The sequence below is a fragment of the Myripristis murdjan genome, chromosome 2, assembly GCF_902150065.1.
Source record: "Myripristis murdjan chromosome 2, fMyrMur1.1, whole genome shotgun sequence".
Classification (NCBI taxonomy): Eukaryota; Metazoa; Chordata; class Actinopteri; order Holocentriformes; family Holocentridae; genus Myripristis; species Myripristis murdjan.
Window position 1 is genome coordinate 2919323 of NC_043981.1, and position 22916 is coordinate 2942238.

A 22916-nucleotide genomic window follows, 5' to 3' on the forward strand; every position below is an offset into this window, starting at 1 on the left:
GTGTGACCAATCACTATTTTGAATAGTTTGTTTGTAAATCCATCAAACTATGAAACTGACAATAATTGCTTACAAAATACATCTTTGGTTTCTGTCTTTTTGCCATGTGTTGTGGTTGTACACACATTTAGTGAACATTGTACTTTTCAGCTGACACTCACCTATGACCCCTCAGTGACAGGAAATATTACTGGGGTCCTAGGAGGGATTCAGAAAAACTAGGGAAGAGAGAGACAAAAAGAAATAGAGAGAGGGAGGAAAGGAAGGACAGAGAGATGGCAGCTTCTTAAATGAGGAGTGATGAGAGCAGGATAATGGAAAACCAATTGATAAATGTATCTCCTTTACTTCTCCCTGCCCCCTGCCTCTTTCTCTTTCTCCTTCCCCTTCTCTCTTACACACACAGGATTAATGTGTCCAGCTTAAACCAGTAGTTATGGCTGTGCTCCAGTCTAAAGTGCTGCATTCAGGAACATAGAAAATGTTATTGCACCATACGGCAGGCAAATTGCCAAGGAGATCGCACCACACTCTGTGAAGACACTCATATTTTTAGCAACAAGAAAACTGTCTGAATATGTTGTATCTGTATTATAAGATATGACTTACAGTCTTGGAACACAGATATTTAAGCCTGAAAAGTTGGAATTGGAAAATTAATGGGCAGTTTGTGAACAAATGCATTAGATAATGCATAATGTTATTTATATTTCCCTTTTCCAAATCACTGGAAATGTTAGCAGCCATTTTTGAAATGTCCTCATGCAGAAAATCACATCTGGTTTGGGTACTTAGCCATTTAACTCAGCCTTTATAAGTCTACCAGTGGTTACAGTATTTTAGCTCATACAACACACATTTTATTCTGAGCATGGCGTTTACCACCGCTGGGGTATGAAATATTAAAATTACAGGTTTTTCCAGGTTATTGAGTTCTAACTGGCCAGAAAAATTGTACCTCACAGAACTAAGTGAGCTCTAGCCCAGAGATATGAGCCAGAGCTAAGAACTGCCTTTATTATCTAACCATATTATATAGATATTTGCTTTTGGTCAATGAAAACGGTCCTCAGAGTGGAAATGTTTTGTAGAAATGTTTTTTTTTTTTTTTTTTTTTTTTTTATGAAAACAGTTCAATTTGCTAATGCTAACATCATCATTGAGACATTCTTTGGTTGCATATGCTGATTAGGGGTATAATGATACGTTGATCTTGATCGATACATTAATCTAATGATTAACAATACAATATAATATCGATCCATATCACCATCTTGGACGTATATTTTGAAATTCCCATGACATGTATAGTCACCATTTCCATCCACGCACACTGCCTCCCTAAATGTTCAAACAGTGCTAGCACCAGGCATTGTAATGTAACTGATTGCATTAAATGGACATAATGATATTGTCTCATATCAATTGTAAGCCCCTGAATTGAACTGAAACAATATTGTATCATGGCTGAATTTGTGATATCAGCAAATGACACATCATTGTCCAAAGAATCAGTATAATATCATATCGTGATGAAACTTAAAGGTGATTTAAGCCCGTAATGCTCATTGCAGAGACATGGATCTCAAATGCCTGCAACTGCTTCATAGCAGACATGTTCAGCTTTTGGGTAACTGAAAACTTTTGGATACTTGGAGGTATGATCAGAACTGCCTGTATTTGACATCTAGATTATATAGATATTTGACTTGATACAGCCGATGCTGAGATATGGAATAAACACCATGTTGAAATGGCACGGTGTTTCCTGACACACACACTAATAATTCTACCTCTACTGCTGTTACTACTACTTAGACTACCACTACTAATGGCTACTGCTACTAGTACTACCAGTTCATCTACTATGTCTACTACTACCTCTTATATTGCTGCTATTACTACACGTAAAGTGATAGTGATAAAAGGATACTCATCTCTGTCAGTCTATTAAAATGGAAAATTAAAATACCTTTGCATTGCAACCTTGGCTATGTTTTTTACAGTGACCTTTTTCTGAAGAGCTCTTGTAGCTGAAAGGCTGTGTGGAAATGGGATGCAGAAATAGATTTATAGTCAAGCAACCTGTTGGAGTCAGTTCAGTGATGTATCAGTGTACACACACTGAAACACTGACTGAGGGAAGTAGAGTAGCCTTCAGTTTGCCTATTACAGAGCCCAGAGTGAACCTGCTGCCAGTTGATGTAAATGGACACTTAAAGTGAATGGGACAAATGATAACTCACAGAAGAGGAATTAGGTTAATGTCTTCCCATAGACGACCAGTGTAATATTGATCTGCTCCACAATAAATAACAAACTGCATCATAAACATCATATCAGAGGTGGACCACACTGAATCTTAGAGTGGACTGGTTGCCTGGTTAATGTTTGACACCACCTCTCTTGCTCAATTCTTATTTATATCCTTTTTTGTCTTTGTTATGATTCTATTATTCTCTGCCGCTGCACTGCATTTTCCCAGCGGGGGATCATTAAATTGTGTTTGTTATACAGTTCTTCGTAGCATCGGACCCCAATGTAAAGACGGACCGTCTGTGGCACGACAAATACTCCCTCAGGAAGTCCATGATCCCCTCATTTATCACCATGGACCAGGCTCGCAAGGTGTGCACACACACACACACGCACACATACACATACACACAACAGGTCAGGGATTTCTTCATTCATTCAGTTCATTCATACAATACACAATACACAAAACCACTCACACAGATCTTTACCACAATCTGTTGTGTGAACATTTTTTCATAAAATTGTACATTTTATCTGAACAATTACAAAATTTACAAGTTCACAGTAAGAATAAACTGAAAATTTTCAGTTTAGATTTGTGCTCATAAGATTACTCGTAATTCTGCTAGACTTTGTAGGCCTGCCCTTTGAGATGCAAATCAGTTTTTATCTAAACATAATCAGCAACTTTGTATGGTTGTACACAAAAAAGGTTTTTGGGCTGCATTAGCCCATGCCATCACAGTAATAAAGTCCCCCACATTAGTTTTCCTTAAAGCAGCAGCACTGTTGTGTTTTGATTACCTGAAATTGGGCAAGTGAAACAGTCCCTCTGCTGGAAAATAGTCCCCTGGGAAACATTTGCTTTAGAGAGACAACTCTCAGGAGAACAGAATTTATGATAATAATATATCAGTGATAATGGATGACCTTGATAATAAACTCTTGTGTCAATAACTGAGACACAACTGAGAGATCTGCAGAAATGTACACATCAAAATAGAACAGTGACAGAAAAACATTGTGGCATTTGTTTTTGTACACATGTTCACACACATTGTTCCCCATGACAATGAGCAATGGATGAATGATGCTAGGATGGGAAAGACCATGTTTAAAGGGACTTACCCATGACTTTGATCGGCCATCACTTGCCAATCAATTTGCCTGCCCAGCCCTGGGCCATCGGTAATGTCGCACACTGACTGGCGACAACTTTTTACTAAAGCAGAGCATTGTAAGCTGTATTTTTCAACCAAACATTTGAAAATGAAGGGATTTTCATTGTGTGTTATGAAATCTTTAGTACCCACAAATGATTTGTTAAATGGTTTGTAGCCATGTGAAATGTGGGGAAAGTGTAGAAAATGGGCCACATATTCAAAGTCACCGGTGGAGTCCTTTACAGTCTACAAATCATTTAAAGCTGCAAGAGTGGCAAAATATAGTAAATGACTAAAGTATATGACTAAAATCAACAGTGCTACACATTTCATTGCAAACACCACAGGAGTTGAACCAAGACAGTTATCTGTGAGTGCTGATGAATTTGACATAGAGTTCAACAGGGTAAGTTTGGGTCACCATCATTTTCTTTCATCCCTCCCCTGCTGTAGGTCCTGCTGATTGGTAAATCCATCAACTTCCTGCATCAGGTTTGCCATGACAGAACGCCGCCAGGCAAAATCACACCAGCATCTAAGTCCACAGACACACCCAAAGATGGTAGGTGTATATAACTTAAATATTTTTAAAAATACAAATCATACCAAAAGAGACATAGTATTTAGTGTGCACAATATCAGAAGGTTTGAATGTTATTGCTAGCTTCATTTGCACAACGCCAAAATGTGCATCAAAGAACAATGATTTATCATTAAGTATGAGGTTATTTGAATGTGTTCTCGATTTGCCAAGCATGCTACTCTTGATTTTATTAAGATGATGATAAGTTAGGGAGTTTAGTTTTGTTCTTGCTGAATCAAGCACCCTAATTATAACTGAGCCACAAGAATCCATTTTCTTTTCCTCACACTTTAACTTCCCAGATGCTCGATTTGTATTGCCGCCAGTCTCTAACTCATCATTGTATTGATATGGCTGTATTGATATGGACTACTAGACGGTCAGTGATCGATGCTCTTACCGCTCTTTGGCCTTGTCCTTCTATCCTCTTGCTTATGGAAAGGAAGGAGGTATATTTAGCCATATTCTATTGATTCCACTTCAGGACTTAATTTTAAAAGTGCCTGTTCTTTAGCTTTTATGTGCTGAGGGTTATAGTTCTGTTTCACTCTCTGTCTGCTCATTCTTTCCAGCATCTTCAGTTCTTTGTCCAGCTGTCCAGAAGTGTTGTTGGACCTAGGAAAAATTTTTCAGTAGATTTACAGTCCACGTGCATCCCAAGCCAAACCACATTTGTTCGGGCAGAAATTCACTTAACAGATTGAACTGCAAACCAATTTTGTTTTTGCCGCTACACATTTTGTGTAGTCATAATAGTCATCAGGCTACTATCATGCTGACAGCTAACCTATCAGAGCATAGCTGAGTAGTAGAGTGGATCTCGTCGACTTGATAATACACTGTGAATGATGTGGTTAGATCTACAGCGACAGCTAATGCAGCACAGCTTGCTTGGCACTGTGGGGCTGGACAGCATCTGCTCTTGTCTGTGTGTTTGTTTGTCGATAATGTAATATTACAATGAATAAAGTAAGCGAGGCCTCTCTCCCTGTTGTGATTGAAGACCCCACTTCGTGCATTAAGTCAAATCAGAAAAACCCAATGATACATGCATGTTTGGAATGTCACTGGGACGCTGTGCAATCCAAATGGTGTTACAGTGAACTGAAACAGACCCCATGGTGTATGAAAAGCTGTTAGTTCCCGGGACTGCAGAGTCAGTGGCACCTGCCAGTAACCTTTGTAGAGATCAGTGGTGGTTAGACACTCAAGTTTTAGGTTTCAGTTTTTAAGCACAATGTTGTGTTCAGTCCATGGCTACACTATTAATCATAAAAAAAAAACATGATCTGAATTCAAACATCTGTGTGACCTCATTTCTAAATAACAACAGTTCACTCGCTCCTGTTTCCCTATGGATTTGGCACACTGCCATCACTTGTTGACTGCTGTGCTTTGGACCAATCCCAACTGCTGTATCAATTACACAAACATAGTGTAAAGCAAAACATTCTATCAATTCAACATTCACGCATACAACTCAATATTTTCTTATTTCTCTTCCTCACTCTGTTGCCATAGTAACCCGAAAGAGCACATATAGAACAAGCTGGGAAAAGGCAGTCAGAAACTTAGCCAGCCTATTTGGAAGAGTTGGAGCCAAGTTTTCAAGCGAAACAAACAAATAAGAATAGCGACACTGAGGAAAATTGCAATGGCGAGAGTGATGTCGTGCTCATACTGAAAGGGAACTTTTTGGGTTTAAACCCAACAATGATATACAAGGAGTCATAATTTACAAGCAATGCTTTGGCATCATCACAGCACTGCAGATCCAATGTGAGTTTGCAGTCAAGGATAAACAAACCACATGACAAAATCCCAGCAACCAGAGCAAACAAACCTCAGTAATGCAAATGTTGCACAGTGTATCGCCGTACGCACTATATGTGCTCTAAAATAAAATAAGACACTTACTTACTAGAGACACTTTTTTACTTGAGCATCAAAGACAGCAATAAATATTTTTGCTGAAAAAGTAAGAATCATGTGAGAGAGTTGTGATCTAAACCTTTAGAGAGAAAAATCATGATTAACATACACTCAAGAATCCTGCAGTTGTTCAGTCACTTTTGTATGTCCAGGGGTTTCTTTGAAAACGCTAGAGACGCAGAGAATTCACCCAGGTTTGCTGATTAGCAGTGTGGTGGGTAAGGCCAGGCAGGGACTCGTCTTCATCATCACCCTCATCTTCTTTGTCTAATCAGCAGCATACATCACACACACACGTCAAACCAAGTAAGAAGCTTCTCCTCTGTATGTTCAAACGTAGCTGCAGAGCTGCTGTCAGACCTGGAGGGGGGATTTCAGGGGAAGATCGATGCCGCCTACTTTGACACCAGTAAGTACCTGCTGGATGTTCTCAACCGCAACTACCTGCTGCTGGAGCATCTGCAGGCCATGAGGAGATACCTGCTACTGGGCCAGGGCGACTTCATCAGGCACCTCATGGACCTGCTCAAGTGAGTCCAACACACACACACACACACACACACACACACACACACACACACACACACACACACACACACACATCAGTGAGACCGCCACTCCTTAATCAGGCATCTGATGGACCTGCGAAAGGCAGAATTTTGAGTACATTTTATGAATGTTGTTAGAGCACTTGTGACTGGCTGGTGGCTGTGATTGTTGGCATCAATAAATTGGGGATTGACTTTGCAGTAAATTGCAAAACTGCAGTGTCCAAATTTATAGTATTACAAACACCAGTTACAATTATTATTATTTGAGGAAAAAAATGGAGAATAAAAAACTTAAACTTACTTAGCAAAATTTGCAAAATAATAACAAAACTAATGATGATGGTGACAATAATAATAAATTCAAGACAATTACATTTTGTAAAAACAAAAAAATGATCAAATTATTTAAAACAAGCAAAATGAAAATGACCAGAAAATTATTAAAATAATATATTTAATGGTCAGGTCAGTGATGATGGATTGACATCAGATTTCTTATGTTTAAATTAGGCTACCTTCAGGTGCCTTTCATAAGATTTTGAATAAAACTGAATAAATCCAGTAAAACCTACTGACATTTTAACCCTTCTGTCTAAGGCAATTAAGTGAGGGCAACACACTGCAAATTAGTAATTTTATCTTTATGTAAAACTAGATAAAATATGAATCCAGTGAAAAGGAAGATGAAAATTGTAACCATGTTATTATTATTACATGCAATGTTGCCCAGGCCCTTGCTTTTGTTCTGCATCTGAGTGGTTTTCATATTGACCATCATGTAAATCAAAAATATGATATCAGTTATTGAAAAATGCAGACTATCAACTCCCAATAATCATCTGGAACTGATAATTGGTTGATCCCTACCAGCAATAAAGTTTCACCTAATCCTCTCTGACCTGTCCCAGACCGGAGTTAGCCCGCCCCGCCACCACTTTGTACCAACACAACCTGACTGGCATTTTAGAGACGGCAGTCAGAGCCACCAACGCCCAGTACGACAACGCAGAGATCCTCAAGAGGCTCGATGTGCGCTTGCTGGAGGTAACGTGTGTGTGTGTGTGTGTGTGTGTGTGTGTGTGTGTGTGTGTGTGTTTGTGCTCCACTGTTGATACTTGCTATCCTAGATGGGGCCAAATGATCTTTTAGATTTGCTATATAAACTATAACAGTTCATACGTGTCATAAGTTGGTTAGCGAATGCAGCATTATACCAGTGAACTTAGGCTAGAAAAATATGCAGTTCTGAAAAATATATATGTGGTCAAAATTATGTAATTATTTTTTCTTACATTTACAGTAGAGTCAAGCTGTCAAGAGACCAGCTGTGTTCAACCTCAGTTTTTATTTTTGCCACATGGAGGCACCAAAACATTGGTCTTGAACACACATCAACTTCCTTGTTCTCACAAATCAAAAGTTTTTCTGGCACATGTGAATTCTTAAATGGCTCTCTAAAAGTGAGTTTAAAGGGCAACCTGTGCCGTATAACAGCCACAGTTTTATTTACCTCACTAGTTTGAAAAATTCTGGAAAATGATGTCCTTAAAAGAGTGATCATCACTACTGAGATCTGGTTCTTTTGAGTTTCAAAAGGGCAAAAATTACCACAGAATTGCTCCAAACATATTGTGCAGCACAGTGCAAGTGTTTCAAAACCAAACAATTGTATGTTGCACCCAAAAATGCAGTATTTACCTCCTTATATCTTGATTGTTTCAAACAAGTGTGCTATTTGTAACACATCTGTTGGTGGCGCTATAGGGAAGGAGTCTCCCAAATTGCGATATTTCTTCTGCAAGCCAACATGAATGTTGTCACAAACTCTTACAACTTCCATAGCTTGAGATCCACACTGAGGATCTGGTCCAATATGCAGCACAAATTCAGTCAGAGAAACACTTTACAAATTCTGCTTCAAAGGTTTATTTAAAAGCCACAATGAAAATGCCTTCAGCAGTTGTCGGCTTCATCACATTTTCAGGAGAAATGCAATTACATCTGCTTCTCCTTCAGCTGGCGTTACAAGGGTTGTCTCCAGGTCATCCTGCCATGATGGTGGAGGTGTTTCATGGTTGAGGGCAGCCTCTGTATGTAGTCCTGCTGTCTCCACACTTTGTCCTGAGTTTGTGTCTGCTTCCTCCTCAGCTCTAATCTTTTCCATCATTTTTTTGTACTCCTCCCCGAGGTATTCTTCTCTCAGTGGAGAGCTGAAGTATGTAGTCATTTTGCTTGCTGCGTCCTCCTGAGCTTCGATTTTCATCTTCAGTTTCCTGTACTTCTCTGTGAGCCTTTCTTGTTTGGTCTGCAAGGCAGAATGCCTAGTCCCTCTGAGTGTTTTACGGTTTTGTGACTCTTCAGGCATATGCGGCAATTTGCAGGTGTTTGGGAGGATGTAACCTGCATAACTGAGGTTTGCATTTGCCCCATTCACATCATAAACAGCAATACTTGATGTAGATGTAAGAAGCTGAGGACCAGGATACACAGGCAGGGTATCCCAGGCTGCTGGGATTTCACAGAGCAAGTACTTTACTGTTTCAGCACCTGTGAAGTGATTGCATGAACAAAAAATATCAGATTTCAGCTGATAAGTACAACTGCATACTCAGTTCACTGTAGAGACAAAAAAAAAAAAAATGAGGGGGGGACTAAATATTTTGGGGGAAAAAACAAATAATTTTTGATATTAAAATTGTGAACAACTTGGACAAACTTGCACCAAACTACAAATGCAAGACATTCCAAAGACTTCAGCTCACCTCGTTCTGACTGAAGTTTTCTTCTCCGTCCCATAATTGCACAGGTACCTGAGACTTCCTTGCAAATGACTTTGAAACCTCACCAGATGCACCTTTTTGTACTGATCTCATAATAGCAATTATGATGTAAAGTGTGACAGCGTTCTCTCTACAGCCAAACCAACTTATGATACATGGGAAATTCTGCTGCTGAATTAACCAGCATGACCTTTGTTTTGGATGTTTTAATTTTCAGTAAACCATGAAAAATCTCCAACAATAAACAACAACATAAATGCAACATTCCACAAAATTCTACAGATCGTCCGTAAGTGTTAAACCTCTACTGGTTTGACGAATCTGCTGTTCCTCTGAATGCATCAAGATTCCAACTTCTCCTCCTCATACAACAACAGTGTTAGTAAAGCACTTTTCTCATTAGTTTACCTATCAATTTGACTTATCTGAACAAGTGAGAATGCCCCACACATCAACAGACAGGTGAAAAAATAGCAGTAGCTAATTTCAGAGTCAATTAATTGATTTGGATATATGTCCTGCATGAAATGAATTCCCACCAGTGTTTTCTGCCAGTGTTTTTCTACCAAATGGCAGGTTAGGGTTAGCCCCCCACCCCCCACCCACACACACACACACACACACACACACACACCCACACACACACACACACACACACACACACACACACACACACACACACACACACACACACACAAGCTGGTTTCCATCACTTCAGGGGACATTACATTGACTTACATTCATTTCCTGGAGATTTATCCTAACCTTAACCCTAACCACTACCTGCCTAATCCTAACCTTAACCCTAACCTTAACCTAACCCTAAAGTTATCTTAGCTTTAAATCAAGTCTTCACCCTAAAATTAATGATTTTCACTTATGGGGACTTGCTTTTTGTCCCCATAAGGGAGGCGAGTCCCCACAACGTGACTGTAAACAGATTTATGTCCCCACAACATTAGCAATACCAGGTACACACAAAACTGAACCTGATATATTTCTCTCAGTTCTGCTGTTGTAGCTAAAAATATCTCTGTACGACTTGGTTTCTAAAATAGTCATCTGTTTTTGGACTAAATTGTACTTGAATACGCACTGAGCTGTATTTACAGCTATAAAACCTACAGGTGCATAGTTGCAAGGAGTACATAAAAAGACATACGGTAAATAATGGTCTTTTGGAGTCTGGGTAGCCTTCAGAATACTTGGTTTATGCTGCAAGAATTGTTTGGAGTAAATGTATGATAGATTTTTTTGAGCTTTTTGAAATTCTAAAGAACCATTTCCTGGCCTCTTGTGTTCATGGTAAAGGCCAATAAAAATCAGCACTAGCAAAAACTCACTGTGGCATACAAACTGCACCGATCTGTCAACTAACCTGAAGGTGTGAAAATAACAGCCAGGTTTTTACATTTGGGAGAACTAGGATCCTCCTTGCTGTGGGGCAACTGTACTAAACCATTGAGCCACCCAAAATACACCACACAAATATAAATGAAAATTCTGCACATTCTGAATAGACACCAGAGATCAGCAGTTCAGGACTAATGTGGCTAATTCTGGGTGATGCACTGTTCATAAGGCATGCTAGTTCATAAAGCATGCTAGTCAGAAATTCAAACTAGTTGGCAGCAGCTTATAGTGTGAATAGTTTTGTTTGTTTGTTTGTTTGTTTGTTTTACCATGCTGTAGACCACAAGCTGAGTTTATCATGGATTATAGCACATTTTTACCTTCACTAGTGGAGTTGGATGAGTGTTATGTTTCACCTCATTTTGTCTGTCTGTTTGTTTGTTAGCGGGATATCTCAAAAAGTTATGAATAGATTTGCATGACACTTTGAGCTTTGAGGAAAGGTTGGTCATGTGGCAAGGAAGCACAGATTAGCATCTCATACTGACTGAATATTCTGCCCCCTTTTCTCTTAGAACTTTGATTTGATTGGCTGAAGATGTTTTATTGCTGTTCTGGTTTAAAAGGTCATTTCTTTTGCTAATCTGACTTCATTGTGTTCTCATTTTTTTGGCAACTGTGTTTTTGTTACCTCCAGGTGTCTCCTGGTGATACAGGCTGGGATGTCTTCAGTCTGGACTACCATGTGGATGGACCTATTGCTACAGTAATACATACACACACACACACACTCACGCACGCACGATGTAAAATAAATCAAACTGTATAGCATTTATCTACTGGTGAAGAGGCATGTGAGTGGCCTGTGTGTTCATATCTCAGTGTTGATCTGTGTGTATGTGCGTTCCAGGTGTTTACACGCGAGTGTATGGGCCACTACCTGCGGGTGTTTAACTTCCTGTGGAGGGCGAAAAGGATGGAGTACACACTTACCGACATCTGGAAAGGACAGATGTGCAACGCCAAGCTGCTCAAGACCATGCCTGGTAGATAAAAACACACACACAGATATCAGCTATGCTCCACCACTGCCATGTTGTTAGATCCTCTATAATGTTACAGTGAAAACAAGATGTCTGGCTCCTGAAAGCTCAAAAGGTAAAAACATAGAGCCATACTCTGGAAAATCAGGTACAGTAGTTCATATTTCCAGGTTTATTTCACTTGCAAAATTTGTCTTAACATTCCATTCCAACTGACATTGACATTTTCTTAGACTTTGGTGAAACTTAAAAGTACCCTTCAATAATATTACCTCTTGTAGTATTATTTATTTATTTATTTTTATCTTTTTTTTTTTTTTTTCTCCCAACAGAATTATCAGGCGTGCTGCATCAGTGTCACATCCTGGCCTCGGAGATGGTCCACTTCATCCACCAGATGCAGTACTACATCACCTTCGAGGTCAGACTACCTGCAGCACTATCACTACCACAGGCCATATAATCACTGACATCAGTGTAATACTCTCAGAGTTGATCTACTCCATCCAATAGATGCAGCAGTGCATGACAGCTTTTACTGCTTAAATTCAACATGATGATATATTGGGTTGAAGAAGTCTAGGAGTTCAAGAGGCTGGCTTGCTATCAGAAGGTTGCTGGTTCAAATCCCCAGACCTGCTGGGGAAATGCAGTTGGGCAAAGTAAAGTGAAAGGTTAAAAGTGTAATGCACTCAGCAGGTGTTCAGTGATGTGCTCTTCAAGTAGGGATGCACTGATCCACTTTTTTTGGTGCTGCTTTCCAATTCCGATCCGATTCCGATTTCTGGGCTTTGGGTTTCGGACGATACCAAGTACCAGTCTGATATGACACGTTTTTCATGATGATGATGATGATGATGATGATGATTATCATTATTTTTATAGATCTTGGTGTTATGTGCAAAGTTAGAGTAGGCTGTAGTAAACCACACAAAACTTCTTAATCCAAAAACACACAAAAATGCATAAAGTTTAAATGTATTCCAAAGCATTTTAACTTTATGTTAAGCGGCTTCACATGGCAACAGGTGTAGGAGTGCAAGTTGCAGTGGCAACTCCTTCAATGTTGTTGAAAAACTTGAACAAATTAAATGCACAGCGATGCATTACCAGCTACTAATAAGTACATTTCCCTCGCAATACCGGCACCCACCATGGTGGCGCTATACCATAATCAGCACAATGCATTCAGGGAGGCACTGCCAAAGAAGAAGACCTCTGTGTTCACTAGCTACAGCCTGGCTAACAGTCTGCTGTGAAAGTAGTAGCAGTAGATTAACTGCAGAAATATTGTAGAAATACTACAGGCAGCAGTGTGTGTGTGTGCACGTCTATAGTGTATCAGTGCATGGATCAGTAACACCACTCCAATATCTGATGCAAAAATTTGGATCAAACCCAGAACTGGTCCCAGAGAGGTTCATCCAATGTAAATAATGGCAAAACCTAGACTAAGGCTAACAAAATCAAATAACTAAAACATGACTAAAATTTTAAATGATTTTTGTCAAAAGGGTAAAAATATATCAAAATTGGTTGTCAAAATCAACACTGGTGTCTACACATCAAGAATAGCAGAGTCTCATTTAGCATTGCCTAATTGTGTGTACGTGTGTGTAGGTGCTGGAGTGCTCCTGGGATGAGTTGTGGAACAAAGTGCAGCAGGCTCAGGACCTCGACCATATCATTGCTGCCCACGACGTCTTCCTGGATACCATCATCTCTAGATGCCTGCTGGACAATAACAGCAGGGTATATGCACACTCATATGCACAGGCTAATTTTGTGGACTTGTCAGGTTGAAATTGTCCATTGAAGTGTTTCCTTATAAAGTTGATCTTCCCCCCTTATTTCCACACTTTCTCACAATCCCTTTCACTCTCTGTCTTCCTCTCTCTGTTGTTCTTTATTTCTGTGTTTGTTCAGTCTCTCCTGAACCAGCTGAGGGCCATATTTGATCAGATCATCGAGTTTCAGAGTGCCCAGGACTCCCTGTACCGCTCTGCACTGGAAGAGCTCAGTCTTCGCCTGCAGTTTGAGGAGAAGAAGAAGCAAAGAGAGGAGGAGGTAGGGCAGGAGATGGAGGTAGAGAGTGGGAGGTTTCAGCAGCATGCAAAGCTCAATGACCAAAACAACGGCATGGGCAGAATGTCTACACAATGTTTAGGCCACCCTTTGGCCGCACAAGGGACTTTCCAGTCAGAGCACATCAGTGCCTGTTTGTGGTGTTCTCTATTAAATCTTGTAGTATGTGATGAGTTACAACTTTAATCTCTTGCCTCCTGATCCAGTTGGCACGATCACCACGTTTGATTTTCACAACTCATGGACAAGTCATCATGCCCACTTAGACGCGTGTCTGCAGGTCCTTGAAAAAGTCTAAAAATGTCCTCAGTCCAGTTTTATGAATATCAGGCGTTAAAAGTAAATTTGAACTTATGATGTCTTAATTTCACCAAACATTTCATCTCATTTAATTATCCATCTGTTTTTTTTTGTTGTTGTTGTTGTTGTTTTGGTCAAAATGAGTTCTTGGGCCTCAGTCAACATTTCTGATGTATCTAATGTACCAAGTTATGAATGAAAAAAGTAATGGTAAATAACCCACCATATTCAAAGCTAAAAATGTATTTATGTACTCAATCATTACTTAACTTTATACTTACTTGCTAAGCTTATTTGAATAAGAAAAGGATAATTTGTCCACAAATCAGCCTTAAATGTTTGCTTTAAAAAGTCATTAAAAGGTCTCAAAACATATTAACTATAACTGTGATAGCTGCAGACACCCTGTAGAGCGTGAACCGGTGAACTGATCAGATTTGACTGTCAACAGCCAGTGAGACAAACCAGTTTGTCTTTCTGTCTCTGAACGTAGGGCGAGTGGGGAGTGACAGCCGAACAGGAAGCAGAGGAGAAGAAGAGGATCCAGGAGTTCCAGGAAACCATACCAAAGATGCGCTCCCAACTCCGCATCCTCACCCACTTCTATCAGGTACTGTATCAGCCCCATCAGCCTCAAGATGGTAATTATTAATTTGCATTTGCTTGAATGGGAAATTTTACAAAGGGATAGTAGTAATTTTGAATGGTACACATCCTATGTCCCTGACGCATTGAAATCCGAAAGGAGGCAGTAATCTCACCGTCGATGCATCCAGGGGACGCTGTCTGTTTTTTTCCCTGGTAAGGCTGACACAGTGCCTTGATTCTCTTATTCACCGGACGGGATTTGATGATTCAGTGAAGCAGCCTGATTCAAAACAGAGCTAACTCAGCCAGCGAGGCTGCAGCTACCATTGAACTAAAGAACTCATTATCCCCTCAGTGCACTGGGCCATTTTTTAGTTTAACAACAAGCACACCCAAATGTCCGGTTTTGTTTTCAACCCAATGTCCAGGAAGAGGTACAATTTGAGCAAGAAAGTGAAATGAGTTTTTTTTGTATGTTTTTGTTTTGTTTTTGTTTTTTTCATGCAAATAAATCTGTACAAGAAGTCCCAGTTCACAAAATGAGTTATCTTCGCATAATTTCCAAATTTGTGTGAGTGGGAAGCAGCAGTTTCAACATCTTTTCAATACGACTGGGATTGAACTAATGGGTAAGATAGCTGAGTCACTTTGTTTTGAATTCTTGAACCCTCCTTCACTGAATCAGTGCCTTTCAGTGAACAAGAGAATGGAGGCTGAATATGCTGAGGATCAGGTGTGTTTAGTTTGGTTACTTGCTCACTGAGTGACTCAGTGTTCAGGAGCGACACAGCACTCACGCAGGACCACTGAACAAACTAGTGAATGAATCATTTTGATGAACTGACCAAAATGAACTGAATCTTCCAAATGAATCATAATTCCCACTCTGGTTAAAGCAGCCAAACAGCTACTGTCAGAGTTGGGGAGCAGAGAGAGTGGGTGGGTGGGTGGAGGGGCGGTAATGAAAACCCTTCAACCTCATGGGATGTTACACTAAAATGTGCAAGTTCTGATTACAAAGTTTTTTACTGTCTGGTTGTAGACATCATGATGAAAATAGATATCTAAATTTCATTCTATGCAAAGACACCTGTTGGTTGTTTTTTCTGACTCAAGCAAGCATTGTGGCTGAGGATTAAAAACTTATTTTCACATGTAAGAGTGGAGCAATCCAATCAGAACACAACCTCATTTTTTTCATTCCTTCCACCCCATTTGATTACCTCTTAAAATGCACCTGATATTCTGTGCTAGCATGCATTGTCTTTAGTAAATGATAAAATAAAACACCAAAAAACAGCATACTTGCAAGGCACGCCAAGGATTATATCGGAGGTGAGGGCTAGCAAATGCTGCCATTTGCTTTAGCTAGATGGCGTCAGTCATGAGGTTTCCCACTTCAGCTCTACTACGACAAGACTCCATGTAAGTTTTTTAGCTAATGAGCTCGAAAGCAGTGTTAGCTAGGAAAACATTTGAGCTCATACTGTTGCAGCGCTAGCTCTAACAAATCAAGATACTTTCACTACAGCTGGTTGGTCTCACTAGTGTTACGTTATACTAGTAGGAACAGTCCATTTTATTACAGTTATTGACTTTCAGGAACTCTCCAATCTTGGTGGGTGATGAAGGTAGTATTCAAGAATAACGCTAAATGATTAAATCCCTTGTTTTAACTGGTTTTCCATCCCAAGAACCAGTTTTTGATCATCTTGCTTCAGTGTGGGAAGATTTTTTTATTTATTTTTAAGTCCCTTTATATGTGCAAACTCCCTCCCTCCCCTCCTCCTCACAGAGCATTGTACAGCAGTTCCTGGTTTTGCTGACGACCAGTTCAGATGAGAGTCTGCGTTTCCTCAGCTTCAGACTGGACTTCAATGAGCACTACAGGTGTGGCTTTGAAAAAAAAAAATATTCAGCACAAGATTCAGAGCAAACTAAATAGTCCTTCTCTGGGACCCAGCATGGTTACATTCCTATTTGAACTGGATTACGTCCTGTTAAGTATCCACTGCGTATAATAATGGACTGTAAAATTATGATAAATGACCACTATGATTTTTAATAATCACAATTACAGGTCCTTCTCCTGTGGAAGTATTTAGTTCAAATAGAGCATCAGAAGCCATGACCCATTTTTGGTCCTGACCTATAATTTGAGAAGGACAACAAAGAACCAAGATGAAGGCAAAACAGCAAATATATCACAATGTGTAAAACCAGTGGAAAATGACTTATAATGATGTAAATCAGTAAGGAATGCAGGAAATAAACAAAAACTCCAATCACAATGGAATTGTCCTTGAGTTGCATTTTATTATTGTGCTTGGTGATTTGGACGGAATCAAATATCACAATATTTTTGATTAAATATATCTATCCATATTGTGGTGATATTGCAGGTATGACAACTGGTGCTTTCATATTTTTGATAAACAGTCATTAGTAATGTGGATATGACGAACAAGCAGGTTGAGGCAAATAGCAGAAGAGCTAAAAGAGTGTATTAATTTCAGAAAATTGCATCCCATTACTGCAATGCAGCCCTTGAAACTAGGAAATGACAACACTTATGCCATATCACCATATTACAATATCCAAAATCCCAGGCAATATTTAGTCTCATACCATGATATCAATGTAATATTGATATAATATTAATATATTCCCCACCCCTGGGGTATTTTATTAAGTTGGTATGGGGTTCCTTATTCATGTCAAAGGTCATCCTCAGTTATTATTATTAAACTCCTTTTTTTTCTAAGCATTTTATAATTGATTTGATGCTGTATCAATACATTTTCTTTTTGCGAATCCACTACAGGGCCAGAGAGCCGAGGCTGCGAGCCTCGCTGGGCGCCACCAGGGGGCGACGATCATCCAACATCTGACACCATTAGAACGATGACTAGCGGAACTTCCATCGATCAGGAGGATGAGGCACAACATCACAGTATGTGGGGGGCAGACGACAGTCCAGAGGCGCTTTGTGTGGAAATGATGTCATGCCTTGGAGGCTAGAGCGAGCTCACCAAGTGATGACATCACAACAGAGAGCCGGCGATGGCCTTGAAATCCTGTAGGTCATCAGAGTCTAAACCTTGCTATGTGATGGTGTCACAGTAGAGTAAACCGTTCAGACTTTGTTGTGACTTGAAGATGTATCTCAGAGAATACAAACCACAGCAAGAATGATATGAAATAGTTTTGCGAAGGTTGTCCGAGTCCAGCCGAGTTGAAGGAATTTTTAAAAGCTGCTGTCTGATCGTTTTGAACTGAGCTCCCCATGTCAACCAGTGCTACCTTCCATGGCATGCCTTACATTTTAATGAAATAAGAGAAGAAACAAGCCTTTTTTCTCAGTGTGGTTGCCAAATTACCAGTCCCAACATACTTATGAAAGCGCACACATATGTATGTACATATATGTACAAATGTATGTATGTATATATACAGTATATATATGTTCCTCTACACATGAAACACACAGGCCTGTAGCTTTGCATCTCCTCACTAGGGTTCGACCGATATGGGTTTTTGAGGGCCAGTAGTTTTTGCTGAAGATAGCCAGTATTTTCTGCTGGCATTTAACATGTTTAAATTTGATAATTTTCTTGATTAAAAATAAAAAAGACAGGTTTTCCATGTGTTCCCCAGAATTTTACTCGTCAGAACAGAAAAGCTTCTGAAATGGCGTTCCTGAACTATGAAATTTGAACAAGAATTCTTTGACTAATGAATTTTTTCAGAGTTAACTCAACACACGTTTTTCAAAAAAAAAAAAAAAAATTGAACTGTTTATTGGCCAGTATCAGCAAACCAATACATCTGTCTAACCCTAGTTGTTGCTACCCGTCTCCTTAGGAAATGTCCCCTACACACATTAAAATCAAACTCTTAAAAATTTTATATTGTACAAACTTCCACCCCAAGTTACCCTTTTGCTTTGTTTACATCCGTATATAAATATCTGAATTAAGATGGTTTGTTAATTTTATCAACCAGTTTTGTTTTGTGTCTTACCAATCTACCGATGTGTCTTCACGTAGGTAGAAATGAGAGAGTCATGAACTGTAATGAGATGTTGGGCTTCTGGACTGTGCAAACACTCCAGACTCAGGCATCACGTTGACTGAATGATGGCTGATGTAAAGAATTTTGTGGAGGGATTTTTGTATTATTTATGTATGGTCTTCCTCTGTTTACCTACTCGCTCCACAGATGACTCTCCCAACAAAATGTTACACGTCGTGAACTGTGGTCTTCGTGTAAACCATTGGAGGAGACATGATTCTTGAAATATTATAAATATTTCTCCAACTGAAAGTCCACCTTTGCAGAGTTGTAGCTATTGTCCTGGCAAGTTTGTTTGAAGTCGAAAAAGAGGAAAGCAACCGTTTAACTAAGATATGATAATTGATTGATTCAGAATAGTGTATGACACTGTAAAGCTTTTGAGTTGTTTGTCTTGCCAGTGTACTTTTTCCTTGTAGTCACACATGAACATCTGTCTGTGCTCCCAAAAGTAGATTACGATGGTGAAGATGACAGTAACCTTTGGATTCTGTACTGAGGTGCATTGTCCCTTTTTAAATTTTAAAGGTAAGATCAAAGGTATTATAGTAGTAGATCATCAGTGCATTAAACAGATTTACCTCGACACTGGCCTGAACATGTAAGCCCAACCCAAAAATATCTAAGCCTAAATCAAACCTGACTGTAGTTGTTTCTGACTGAGGCCACCTTGATCAAAGACTCATATGAGACTAATTATGTTCAGATCACAAAAAGAGATGCAAACGCAAGCATTTTCCAAAAGAAATTGAACCGAAATGGCAACAATTGAGAAATGTAGCCAACCTGTTTGCCCATGGTCCATTCTTGTCAAGGCATAAAGGTCAAGCTCAGACAAGTCAGTGATAGTTTGGCTAGGTTGTACTGTGGTTTCGTATTGCAGCTGCATCACTGTAACTAATTCTGCATTCATGTCATATGAGAGAGATCTTAGATTTGAGCTTCCTACTAGCAAATACTAACCACCTCAGCTGTCAGATTGTGAATTCTGCTTGGGAACTTGGCCTGTATTCTGAATGTCCCCAACAAGGAAAAGCCTGTCCTTGTAGGGAATGATAGATTCATTTGAAATAAATTAAAATCCTAGCAACCAAAGTTTACAAAAAACTTCAACTATAGCAATTCAGTCTAGATTTTCTTGCTTCTAACCACAAAGCCATCCAATTATTCCCATATGACCTGAACGCAGCATGAAAAGCATTGACGATCAAAGACAACTAGGCCCTCCTGGATCAGGGGCCAGTTTGAAATGCTGTCTCGAGATCAAAGACAATGCAATCCTATGGCTGATTTAACTCACGCTCTGGTGTCTCTATCAAACATCTTTTTTATTTCCTCATCATTTTAGGTGCTTAGTGAAATTAGAGGAAAATTTGTCCACATAATTTTTCTGTCTGCCATTTCAGGAAAAGCTATTCAGTGACATGATTGTTTATTGTTCTGCAGAATTGCCGTTTGAAGCTAAGCTTCACGTATGTAGAATATTTTCACTTTGCAGTGGGAGTAGAAAACCTCCAACATTTTTCCCATGGGAGCCACTGTGTAAACCCAGTGCACAGAATAACATATTGTAACTTGGATATACTCAAACTTGTGTCTAGTGGTGTCACAAGTTTGATTAAGAGACTTCCTTTTTTAATGAAACAAATTGGTGCTGCCTGTGGTCACCAGAGCAGGTAACTGGTTTCTGACCACTCATGAACTCATGTAGAAGCACGAGTGCTAACAGAAACTGCTCTACCAAAGTGAAACAGCACGTTAAAAACAAAACTGAACTTGGGTCGGCAGTCCTACGCTGGGATTCTCACTTAATGCTGTCTCTGTGTCCTCACCATTGTATAGCACATATGTATAGAATATATGGAAACAAACCATCCTGTCAATTCTTTAATAAATTAACCTTTTTTTAAAATAGCGGTCTGTGTGTGTGTCTAGTTTTGTTTTCCCCAACAAATACTTCCACTAGAAATGCTAGTCCCTTTCTCCACACACATTTAGTCTTTAAGAGCTACTAACCCGTTTAGGAATTTCATTACAAAACAGTTGTAGTTTCCCAAGATCCCATGTCTAAATGTTTCAGAGGCCTTTCCCAAAAGAAGACAATTCTTGGAGAAACAGTGAACACTAGAAAAATAATGCAAATACCTTCTGAAAAAAATTTGGCCAACAACATCATCTGCCATTAAAGATGAGCTTCTTGCAGCTTACTCAGGGATTAGCCTGTTGTTCCATTTGTCTGTTTGAAATTTTATTTTTCTGTTGCCACCAAAAGATCCATCCACTGCAGGAGCCACCAACTTATGTGGATTTTGTGTGTTATATTTTGTTATACTACGGCACATCACCTCATTTCCCGACACTCCACATTGTTGTTATTTACATGATTGGTAGAGGCCGCTTAACTTTAAAATGTAACTGTAACTGTCATAATAAGTTGCTGTACTAGTGACCTGTGAGGTCATTCTTTGGTTGAGGACAGTCTCTTTAAAGGATAACTAAACCCCAAACCAAAATCTGTGTGAAGCCTGCCCTCTAATGGTAAAAGGTAGGGCATCTGGTCTTTGGTGGCAGGTGATGTCACCACCCATAGAGAACATGTGATGACATATACATAAGACATTACTCATGCAAATAAGTCTCATGTAGTTTTACTGGTGGAAGAAAAAATACATCCACCCCAATTAAGTGTTGGGGCCAAAGTTGGCGAGTGGCCCTTATTGTTTTCCAGAAATGGTGGTGTAAGTGGCCCCTGAGTTGACTGTGTGGCCTTTTCCGGTCTCTGGTGACATCACCTACCGGACACCCTACCATTAGAGGTCAGGCTTCACACAGATTTTGCTCGGGGTTTGGTTATACTTAAAGTGGTAATGACAACTGATAATCAGTTCCAAATTAAAGCATTTTATCAGTATTTCCACCTTGCCTTGTTCTACAGTTGTATTTGAATTGCAGTTTCTTTTGGTGGTAAAAGAAAAATAAAATTCAAACACCACTGGCGCAACAAGCCCAAAGCAAGCTGGTAGGATGCTGGTTATTGAAGGCTACTTGTGATATTTTTGGGTAATTTTTTTCTGATAGCAGACAGTAACTCTTTGTCCAAAAATTGTATTCTTGTGGTGCAAAGGTAATTCCTGGATGGGTTAGCGGCTCTTAAAAGCAGATGAGGAAGGTTTCACTGCTACATCTGTGTGAAGAAAATAGCTGGCAGGCTCTAACACATCACATTACATGCAAGGCTGGCAAAGTGCTTCAGCTGGTTTCCATGCTCTGTCATAAACCTGTGATTGGACGATCAGATTAACGTTATTGATCCCTGTGGGGAAACTGGGGCACTGCAGAGCAAAGAGTACAAAAGTAATAAAGGATCAAAGAAAGAAAGGTCTCAAGATGAGGTGAAAGTAGATGCAGGGTTTTCCCAGACAGGGCAGCTCTTCTGCTCAGAAACCAGTCAGCAGTCCTTCTGTCTCTCATCCATCCATCACTCCAGACTGGTTCCTGTTTGTGTTTTTATTGCCATTTCTCTCCTGTTCATATTTATGTTCTGTATTCCTGACTGTACTAATTGCTCTTTCCTACTGTACTGTTCCAATGTCCTAATAATCTAGAATAATCTAATATGATCAATCTAAAATAACCTGACCTAATGCAGTCCAATCTGAAATAATATAATTTAACCAAATCTAAAATACTCTAATATAAAACAACCTAATCTGTCCAAAATAAAATAATTTATTTTGGACATTCCAGTCTAAATCTAATCTGATTTATAATATAATGAAATCTAAAATAATCAAAGTGAATCTAAAACAATGCAATATAATCTGAAGTAATGTACTGCAATCTAAAATAATCTTGTCTAATCCAGTCTAAAATAATCCAATTTATTCTGGAATAATTAAAATGATCTTAATTGTATTTTAGATTGGATCTTTTTTTTTTTTTTTTTTAATATAATCTGAAATAATTAATGTAATCCCATTTACAATAATCTAATCCAATCTAAAATTGTCAGATCTACTCTGATATAATGTAATCCAGTCTAAATCTAATCAAATTTATAATCTAATCCAATCTAAAATAATCTAATCTAATTAAGTCCAAAATAGTCTAATCTAATCTGAAATAATTAATGTAATCCCATTTAAAATAATCTAATCCAATCTAAAATAATCATATGTAACCTAATTTAATCATACTATACTGTA

General features: G+C 39.1%; 1 protein-coding gene across 2 annotated transcripts in view; it reads left to right on the forward strand.

Moving 5' to 3' along the window:
• Nucleotides 1-20625, forward strand: part of tubgcp3 (tubulin gamma complex component 3) — a 41014-nt gene extending 20389 nt beyond the window's left edge. The window contains exons 12-23 of one of the 2 annotated variants that reach the window (XM_030069613.1): nt 2518-2628; nt 3876-3984; nt 6278-6467; nt 7397-7532; nt 11319-11387; nt 11532-11667; nt 11997-12085; nt 13285-13416; nt 13591-13731; nt 14543-14659; nt 16433-16562; nt 17457-20625. In XM_030069613.1, coding sequence (XP_029925473.1) covers nt 2518-2628; nt 3876-3984; nt 6278-6467; nt 7397-7532; nt 11319-11387; nt 11532-11667; nt 11997-12085; nt 13285-13416; nt 13591-13731; nt 14543-14659; nt 16433-16562; nt 17457-17545 — 1449 coding nt within the window. In that variant the 3' untranslated portion in view covers nt 17546-20625. The remainder of the gene's footprint in view (nt 1-2517; nt 2629-3875; nt 3985-6277; nt 6468-7396; nt 7533-11318; nt 11388-11531; nt 11668-11996; nt 12086-13284; nt 13417-13590; nt 13732-14542; nt 14660-16432; nt 16563-17456) is intronic. The other variant, XM_030069605.1, reaches the window with a different exon arrangement.
• Nucleotides 20626-22916: the final 2291 nt, after the last annotated feature.